At 46.3% G+C, this 10,002-nt stretch overlaps 1 protein-coding gene across 2 annotated transcripts; it reads left to right on the forward strand.

The window, feature by feature from the left end:
- The first annotated feature begins 3,446 nt into the window (after positions 1-3,446).
- On the forward strand, positions 3,447-10,002 carry Znf707 (zinc finger protein 707). 2 transcript variants are annotated; one of them, XM_028778923.1, is made up of 4 exons: positions 3,447-3,731; positions 7,126-7,282; positions 7,617-7,730; positions 8,565-10,002. In XM_028778923.1, the coding sequence occupies exons 1-4, from the start codon at positions 3,627-3,629 to the stop codon at positions 9,383-9,385; spliced, it is 1,197 nt and encodes a 398-aa protein (XP_028634756.1). In that variant the 5' UTR covers positions 3,447-3,626; the 3' UTR covers positions 9,386-10,002. The 2 variants fall into 2 exon arrangements, with proteins under 2 accessions (XP_028634756.1, XP_028634757.1); XM_028778924.1 differs by having other exon boundaries at positions 3,639-3,731; positions 7,123-7,282.

The following is a 10,002-nucleotide window of genomic DNA, read 5'->3' on the forward strand; positions in this document are numbered from 1 at the left end:
CTCAAGGAAACAGTATTAGTTTTAGAATACAAGCAGTATTGGGCCAACCCACTACATCTCACAACTTACTATAATAAGGGCTCTCACCTGTAGCCTACCACCACCAGAGGTAGTGGAAAAGAAAAGTCGGTGTAAAATTATGGCGGAAGTGGATCTGTTGAGAAATAGTTCTTTGAGGTGATTTCAATCTTCAGTGTTCACACTCTAGTCCACTAGCAAATACCAAACATGAATCAGCAGCTGCAGTCCAGTCCACTCACAGATATCACACACAAATCAGCAAGGGCAGGAATCTCACTGGAAGTTCTTTGATGAGTTTCTTTCTAGGAAGTCACCACAAGTGCAGTACAACAATGCAATGTAAGGTAAACCAATGCATGCATGTGGCCAGCAAAGACTAGCAAGATGAAGCAAACCAATCCAACGCTGGAGCTTCCACTGTCTGTGGGGTCATAATTATGTTCTTTCAAATCATCATGTGTCCTTTCACCTGTGTCGACTTCAGCAAAACTTCCTTTCACCTGTATGCCTCAACAAAACATCATTATAACCCACATTTCCAAAGAATCTAGAAATTGCTGGCAGATCTTTGTGAATTTGAGGCTAGTCTGGTCTATATTCCATGCCAGCCAGACTACACAGTGAGACCTTGTCTAAGAATAATAATAAAAAAAATAGCTTCCCTGCTAAGAGATATGTTTGTTTGTTGAGACACAGTTTCTCTGTGGAGCCCTGGCTGTTCTGGAACTTGTTCTATACACCAGTCTGGCCTTGAAAGGCATGTTGTCACCACAGCTCGGCCATGGGATAATATTCTTTTAAATTTCCACCACCACCACCATCATTGTATTTTGCTTCTTTGAGTCAATGTCTCTCTACTATGTAGCTCAGGCTGTCTATGAGCACAATCTATAAATCAGGTTACCCTCAGATTCAAGAGATCCACCTGCCTCTGCCTCCCAAATTCTGGGATTAAAGACCTGTACCACCATGCCTGGTTCTTTGTTCTGTTTTGGGTTTGAAACAGGGTTGCTCCCTTCCCCTTCAATCTTTCCTACCTTGTAAAACATTTATATGAACCTTTGGATTTCTCCTACTTGGTAAAACTTGTTTATACAAAGGCCCTGGTGCATTTTGGGAACTTGACAGCCTGAAGTGGCTGATCTTTCAATGCCTTTGCACTGATTTCTTTAGCTGATTGCAAAAGACTGTGAGGCCAGACCCCAGCAGATAGGGAAAAGATGCAGTCACCTACATTAGAATAACAAGTGAACTTCCTGTCTTGGTCCACTTACTGGTTGGAGTTAGGTTCTGATGCACCCTTTTTTGGAAAAACAAACAACAAACAAACAAACAAAACCTTGCCAAAAATGTTTTTGCTTTGTTCTGTATTATTTGTACAATACCAAGATGACCTTTTCTACTATAAGATACCTCTCTAAATCAGTTATGATCATTACTATTTAAGCAAAACAAAAGGCCCAGAAATAACCCCAAGTAGAAAAATAACATGCTTGGTAAGGACGGGGCATTTGAATCTCTTTTGGGCTGCTGCTTAAGCACAGGTGCATCTGACATAGAGACTGTTAATTCACCAACAAGTCACAAGATTGACACATAAATCTAGAAAATTAAGAATGTCTATTTTCTAAATACACAGTCCAAAGTAGTGAATGACATACATACATGTGTGTTCTTAGCTCTCTTGCTCAACAAAAACCACAGGAGGTCATCGTTTGGCACTAGGCTTCTGCACTAGACCCATAGCTGACTAAACTCAACAAAGGTGTCAACCATAATCAAGTCTCAGGTATCAAAGGAAACTAGGTTGTTATCTGACCTTTTGGGAAATCAGGAGAGGGTGGATTTCCGTGAGCGTGATAGTAGAGCCCCCAGTTCCCTTTTCTTTAATCTTTAAGGGTGAGCAACCTGGAGTTGTTTTTATAGCCTGTCTCTGCCTTAGGAAGAAAGTAACTTTGTCTAGACCAATCTTTTTGTTTGTTTGTTCCTCTGTAGCTGTCCTAGAATTTGCTTTGTAGACCAGGCTGTTCTGGAATTCACAGGGATCCAACTGACTCTGCTTCTCAGGGCTAGGATTAAAGGAGTGAGCCACCACTGCCAGTTAACAAGTGTTACAGGATATTTAATCACGCTGTGAACTCTGAGATTATATTATTTACTGGAAACAACTGGTTTTAGTTGTGGTGTGACTCAGATTTAGCACACACCTTTAATCCAAGAGCTTTCTGCTTGAATATTGTAAACAGGATTAAATAAAGTCAACCATAGGTGAAGAGGCAGAGCAAGCAACCAGTTGACAGGAAGTGAACATAAGATTATTATGAAAAAGCCATAGAGTAAACAGAGTCAGTAGGATGGATAGAGAGACACACAGGAAGAGGGCAGATGGCATTTGAGTTGGAAGGTTTTTGAGAGTGAGTGAGAGAAGGGATTCCTTCTGGAACATTGGCTGAGGAGGAATGTCAGCTGGGTGCTTTCTCTGTCTCTCTGAACTGGCAGGCTTTCACACCAGCATCTGGCTCTGGAGTCTTCATTGGTAAAATCTAACAATTAAGATTTTGTTAAAAACAACAGACAAGACCAATCTTATTTCTACCTTTTTCATTTTTCCCTTTAGGATCTTCCCTCTGTACCTTCCCTTCCATCTGCTCAGCTATCTTATTGTGGAATGAAGGTTGCCTAAACTAGAATTATAAATAAGTTTGTGTCTTTCAAATTAAATTTGGCATCAAAGTGGCCCAAGTGTCCAGTGACCCGAGTGAACAAAACAAAGTAGGAAGTCCTCACCCATGCCACTGACATGAACCAACCTGGCGAACATCAGAAAGACAGTCATAGGACAAATTCCAAACAAAGAATGTTGAAGGCCCTGGCTGTTGGAAAGGAACTGGAGATAGGTTCTCTAGGGCATGGTCAGTTTTGATTTGCATAGAGCCTTCCAGATCCAAAACGCAAAACTGCTGGTCCATAACACCACATAAGTCATCAGGTTGAAAGGTAAGCTGTGTTATTACTTGTATTTTATCATACATAAAAGTACAAAAACAAACAAAGGCTTAGGGATAGTGGCAAACGCCTTTAATCCCAGCACTTGGGAGACAGAGACAGGGGATCTGAGTTTGAAGCCAACTGATCTGAGTTCTAGAATAGCCAGGGCTACACAGAGAAACTCTATCCCAAAAATCCAACCAAAAAAAAAAAAAAAAAAACCCTCCTCCCAGTAGGCTCAGGAGCGCCAGGGCTCAGCCAGCCTCCACGGTGGAGGGACCACCTGGCCAAACGCAAGCCCATAAAGCAGGAAACTAAACAGGAACGCACGGAGCACTGCCCTGAGCAATCGAAAGGCCGGGCCTTTGAGGGCGGATTCGTGCATACTTCCGCCTTCTTATCGGCCTGCACTATAAGTAGCCGGAAGCCGCTTCTTGTTGGCGTACTTCCGCTGGAGAGTTGAAGTCAGTGCGGCGCGCACCCGAGTTGACGGGTGAAGCTGCAGGAGCTGGGAACTCCTGGAGCTGGACGGCAGTGCTGCTTTGGACTGCGCTACTCCGCGCCACTGCGCTTGCGCTGAAGCCGACCCTACCCCCGGCATATCCTGCGGCCTTCAGATGCGCCGGCGTCTTGCTGCCTCTGCTCCCGGTGAGGCTCGCCGAGAGCGCTGCTTCGGACCGGGTAGCGCTCTTCCCGAGCGGGCTAACGGCGATGCACCTCCGGTGAGTACGGACACTCTGCCCCTAATCTCTGGCCTCGCGCCCACTTGGATCCCCATGGCACTGGCGCTCGGGTTTCCTGCTTCTCTGGTACCGCTCTCTGGCTGTCCTCGGGTCTCAGTCTGGTTCTCTGGCTGCTCCTGCCCTCCAGGACTGCAGCTTTCTGTTTGTGTTTCCCACACTCCTTGCTCTCCGGCCTTGAAGTCAGATGAGAAATAGATATTCTCGTTTTGTCATGCAGAGTTTGTGGTTGGCAGTCACAACCCTGTGATTCCGGAGCTTCGGGTCTTCCTGGTGTGTCCCAGTTTGCAGCCCTGCTAGGGGAGTATAGATAAGAATGCTTATCAAGTACGTTGTAGGTGGTTGGTTAGTCATGCCGCAATGTCACAAGGTTGAGTGCCTCTAGGCGCAACTTTTGTGATAGCTGTTAAAATAATTTATCTTGTTTTTTTTCTTGAGATAGTTTCGCTTTTGTAGCCTGGCTGGCCTCAACGTGTGCTGACCACCTTGCCTATGTCTCCTGAGTGCTAGGATTAGTAAGGCTTATTTTTACCCTTTTAAAATGTTTTTCTTTCTACTATTAATTTGTAAAAGTTATTCTAGATACTAGTTCTTTGGCAGGAAAACGAATTGGAAATCCTTTCTCTTTTGCTTGCCCTTTCATCTTCCTAACTCCCGTGTAGAACCAGAAACACTTTCGTTGGTTTCATTAAGTGTTTTGTTTGGCTTGCTTTTTAAGTATCCCAAACGGTCTTTGACATAGCTTTGTAGTCGAAGTTGGTGTAATGGTTAATTTCTCAACTTGACACAGTCAAAATAATTCTGGAAGACTATCTCAAGGGATTATTTAGTTCAGGTTGGCTTATGGGCACATCTGTGGGGGATTGCCTTGATTATAGCTTAATTGTTGTGGGCAGACCCAGATTTGGGGCCCTGGACTATGGAAGATTAGAGAAAGCTAGGTGAGTTCTAAAAATGTATTCATTCTTCTGCTCTTGACTATGATGTGACTAGGTGCCTGGTCTTCCACACAGCAGGGGACAGTAACTTGGAATCGTAAACTAGATAAACCTTTCTTCTCTAAACTTTTTTTAGTCGGAATTTTATCATGCAGCAGAGAAGAAACCTGGCCTTGGACTCTTTTGATGATGATTTTGAGACTGGGCACTATAGCTGCTTTGGAACTCACTATGTAGGCCTTGCTGGCCTGGATCTCAAGAGTTGTGCTAGGATTATATATAGTGTGGGCCACCACTCCTGGCCTGGCCTTGAATTCTTGCTGCTTTTGTTTCTACCACTTAGTGCTTGGATTGTAGACCAATCCTGGCAGCTATATATTTTTTGGAAAACTGTATTTATTGCGTGTATATGAGTGTGGACAGGCATGTGGACCACTCTGCGTATCAGGACAACCGGCTGCAGTAGGTCCTCCTCACGTTATACTGGTCTAGGGGATTGAACTCAGGTGACATTAATCACCTTTACCAGCTGAGCCAACTTTTTTCTTTTAAAGTTGTTTTCTGTGTCCTGTGAACAGAGTCTTTGCCGGCCTACCTTGAGTTTATGGAGAAAACTTAATCCTGCAGACTTTCAGTTAATTTTTTAGTTAATTTAATTTTAAAGATTTTTGTTAGGCTGGCTGGTCTAGAACTAGATAAGTAGGTCAGCCAGCCAGATCCTGCTGCCTCTTCCTACCAAGTCCTGGGATTAAAAGTGCATACCAGGGCTGGAGGGATGGCTTGGGCTGAGTTCCAGCTGCTCTTCCAGAGGGACTCAGGTTTTAAGATGTGTACCGCCACACCCATTATAACCCATCTTTTTATCTGCATCGTTACTTTTCTCATAAAAATCTGTGTTATCCTGAACAGTCAAGGCCAAACAGCAAGACCCTGTTTAAGGGCAGGGAAAAAAAGAACAACTGTTTATGGATCCTATTTCTGATAGTATTCTGTTCCTTTGAGCAGTATGTCCGTCTTTTGGGGTGAGAGGGGTGCTAATTTTGTTTTCAGACAGGATTTTTTTCTTTGTACCCCATGGCTGTCCTGGATCATACTATGTAGACCAGGCTGGCCTTGATCCACTTACCTCTGCTTCCCAAGTGCTGGAATTAAAGGCATGTGCCAACAACACCTGGTATTTCCCATTTTAAAATGGCATTCAAGCTGTATGTCAGGTCTGTTGAGATAATCAAATTTATTATAGTTTTGGTTTTTCTCTTACTAATTTGGTAGCTTTTCCTTGGGAAGCTTTACAGATCTGTTCACTCTAGATAAGGATGATTGTATTAACTTGGTACCTAGGATGGGCCTCTGGGCATGCCTTTGAGGAATTTTTCTTCTATAGTTTATGTTGAGTTTATAGTTTCTCTTTGTATCTTTGATTGGCCTTTGGCTCACCAAGATCCACCCATCCCTCACCCACCACGCTAACTGGGAGATTTTCTTAATTGGTTAGCTGAAGAGGAAAGTTCCACTTGGATATGGGTAGCACAACTTCACTGACTGGGCCCTGTTTCAGATGAAAGGGAGAGTGGGCAGAACATGAGCAGCCTTGAGGGATTGGTGGGTTGGTTCCAGGGAGACTGTTAGCAATCATTGCAGTACACTTGGTTATCGATACGCTGTTCGCTTCCCTTGTTGTCCTGACTACGGAATCAAGACTATCTCTCTTTCTTGATAGCAATGGAGATACTCTGAAGGGAGGGCCATACTGTGCTGTAGCCAAACCACAACAGTAGCTAATGAGGGGTCCTTTCTCTTTGTATGTTCTTACCGTCTGTCTGTCTGTCTTGTAACTTTATTTTTATTTTCAAGACAGGGTTTCTCTGTGTAGCCCTGGCTGTCCTGCAACTGTCTCATTAGATCAGGCTGGCTCTGAACTCAGACCCACCGGTCTCTGCCTCCCAAGTTTGGGATTCAAAGTGTGTGCTACAACGTGAGACTCTGGTTTACTCCGAGTGGCACAGGATGAATTGGAGTGGCGTGCCCAGCACAGTGGGGATGTTTTCTTTATCAGTCAGTAACTTTTCTTGTTGCTGTGATAGGCAGCTTCAGGGTTTAGGCTTGTGGTTTGAAGGGATACAGCCCTCCCTGGTGGCAGGAGTGTGAACTGAAGCTGGACAGATGGCATCCTTGTCCAGGGGGCAGACAGGAAACTCTGGAGCTCTGCTGCCTTAGCCCTCATTGTCAGGCTGGAACCACAGTCCAATGGGCAATAGTGTATACATTTAAGCATTGGTTAGACTTCTGGGAAACACCCTCACAAACACATCCAAATGTCTCCTAGGTGACCCTCAGTGAATACTGACCACCACAGAAGTCAGTGCTTGCCCTGAGCCTTCTCCTTGTACTGCATATGGCTTTTAGCATGCTCTTTCTGACCCACTGTCACTCAGTAGCAGGCCATCCTGGAGCCGTCTGTGTGTCAGGTGCCAGTGACCTTCAGAGACGTGGCTGTGTACTTCTCTAGGGAAGAATGGGAGTATCTCAGTCCTAGCCAGAGGACCCTCTACCGGGATGTGATGCTGGAGAACTTCAGGAGCTTGAGTCAGCTAGGTAAGGGCTGCATGTTAGTTTCTGGCGCTTGGTGGGTCCTGGCTAAAAAAACTCCTGTGCTGTGTCCAATCTTGTTTGGCTCCCCTGGGGTAGCCTGATTACTTCCTCAAACCCTTGAGGCCCTGCGGGGAGGCTTCTGTCAACATGTGTGTGTTCACATGTAGGCGTGCATACTTCTGTGTTCTTCATTCCTACTTCCAGGAAGGTTCTCCAGGACACACACCTAAAAGGGCTGGCCAGGCTGCTAGGTTCTTGTGCTGCCCAGAGCTAATCTTAGTCCTGGCCTTACTGTCTTTTACACAAATCCGATACCATTTCCCTCCCTTTTGGAAAGGATGCCGTATTCGGAGACCGGGTCTTATTTCTCGTCTGGAACAATGGGATGAGCCATGGGTTGACGAATGGGACAGATTTGAGTTCCTGGAAGGACAAAAAAGTGTCTGCCCAGGTGAGCAAAATGAGCTTTTCCTACTCTTAGTCACAGTGGGGGAGTGGGTGCTCCTTCTGAGTTAGGGACTTTGGAGGCAGCATGAATGACATATAGTTCTGCTACTAAGCTCTGATGGTGGAGTGTGTCATTGGTCACTTGCAAGGGTGTACCTGAAGAGAGGTGTTTGAGAAAGGGAGGCAGTGTCGTAGCACTGTCTGAGCCTAGGAATGGCTGGGATCTGACTGTGTTATCCATTCAGCAAGGCAGAGAGGAGCGAGGTCATGCTCCAGGTTTGTATCAGGGGAGCAGCTTCTCTCGTGTGTTTGCTCATTCATAGAATTAAGGAAGGAGCCTGGGCTTTATCCTAAGATTCCCAGTGCTAGCAGGTCATAGGGTGAGGGGATTCTTTTTGCCTTGGTGGGCATATGGAACCCAAGGCCTCAGCTAAGCAGTTGTTGGGCTACAACTCAGCCTAGATCCTGCCCCCTCCATGTCGTTGTGCCTGTACACCTCCAGACAAGGTTTCTCTGTGGCCCTGGATGTTTCAGAACTTGCTCTGTAGACCAGGTAGGACTCAAACTCAACAGAGATCCACTTGCCTCTTCCCAAGTGCTGGGATTAAAGGGGTGTGCTACAACCCAACTCAAGGTTCACTTTTAAATCTCCCATTGTTAATTTTGGCTCACCTGTGCACCCTGAACACATTTTCACACCACCTTTCTTTGACTCCCTAAGTCAGCTGAGTTGATTTGACACTTGGTAGCTTTTCTTCACCCTCTATTGGATGTCGCTTTATGAGTTGGTCTATGTCTAGGCCAGTTCTGTGCAAATGTATCTTCTATTCCTCCACAGGAGGCAGAAAGGCTTCAGCTCCTGAGAGGACCCATTCACAGACAGGAGCCAAGAGAGGAGCTACCTTGAAGAAGAATGTCCTGACATCCGGTAAGGTGTGCCTTCCCAGAGCTACCTCTGGGAGGAGAATGAACAAAAAGGATGCTTTCCAGAATCAGATGTGTGGAAAATCCTGCAGGAGGCAGCCAGGCCTCAAGGAGCGGAGCAAGAGTGGTGCGGAGGGACATCCATTTATCTGTGGCATATGTGGGAAGGCACTGAGCTGCCATAGCCGGCTGGCCGCTCACCAGACGGTACACACAGGAACCAGGTCCTTCGAGTGCCTGGAGTGTGGCCAGACGTTCCGCTGGGTTTCAAACCTTCTGCGCCACAAGAGAAATCACACGAGTGAAAAGCCCTTCTGCTGTGAGGTATGTGGACAGGCCTTCAGCTTGAAGGACCGCCTGGCACAGCATCGTAAAATCCACACTGAGCACCGGCCCTATGTGTGCAGTGACTGTGGGAAGGCCTTCAAACAGAAGTCAAACCTCCTGAGACACAAGCTTGTTCACACCGGAGAGAAGCCTTTCTATTGTGACAACTGTGGCAAGGCCTTTCGGACTAAAGAGAACCTCACCCACCACCAGCGGATTCACAGTGGAGAGAAGCCCTACACCTGTGCTGAGTGCGGAAAGGCCTTCAGGTGGCCCAAGGGCTTCAGCATCCACCAGAGGCTGCACTTGGCCAAGAGGTTCTATGAGTGTGAACAGTGTGGAAAAGGCTTCCGCCACCTGGGCTTCTTCACAAGACATCAGAGAACTCATGGGCGAGGAGAAGTGTAGAGTCTCCTGTGGGCAGCTGGGTCTTCCAAGAACTACAGCAGTTGCTCTCAAGCTGAGGCCACAGACACGGTCCATGAACCAGCAGTTTTCACTTTTTGCAAGTCTCTAAGGAAGTTGTAACATAAGGAAGGATTGGAGTTGCTCTGGCAGAGCCAGCAACATCTGTTCCTTTGGTGCTCCTTGCCTCTGGCCAAGGAATTTGGCCCTGTCCTGAGTGTCACTTGTATGCACTTTAATTCTTTTCTCTCTTCGCACTTCCACCTTGTCTCCTGTCTTGTAGGAGGGAGGTTTGAGACGTGAGCAGAAGCAAAGCTTACTGTTGGAGCTGACAAGATAGCCCAGAGGGCAAAGGCCTGCAGAGCCTGATGATTGAGTTTGATTCCCAGGGATCCATGTCGTGGGAGGAGAGAACCAAGCTGTCCTCTGACTTCCATCGTATGTGTGTGTGCATACAGACACAATAAACACATTAATCAATGCAAGAAACCTCCTCTTCAGCCTTGGTAATAAGCTACAGAAAGATCTGGATGCACATGGGGGTGGCTTGTGGGGAGGCAGCCACAAATGGTACAGGCTGCGGGGAGTAAACTTCTATTACAGTGTCTCCTTCAGCTAGA

Source organism: Grammomys surdaster, unplaced genomic scaffold, assembly GCF_004785775.1.
Source record: "Grammomys surdaster isolate TR1022 unplaced genomic scaffold, NIH_TR_1.0 342, whole genome shotgun sequence".
Lineage (NCBI taxonomy): Eukaryota > Metazoa > Chordata > Mammalia > Rodentia > Muridae > Grammomys > Grammomys surdaster.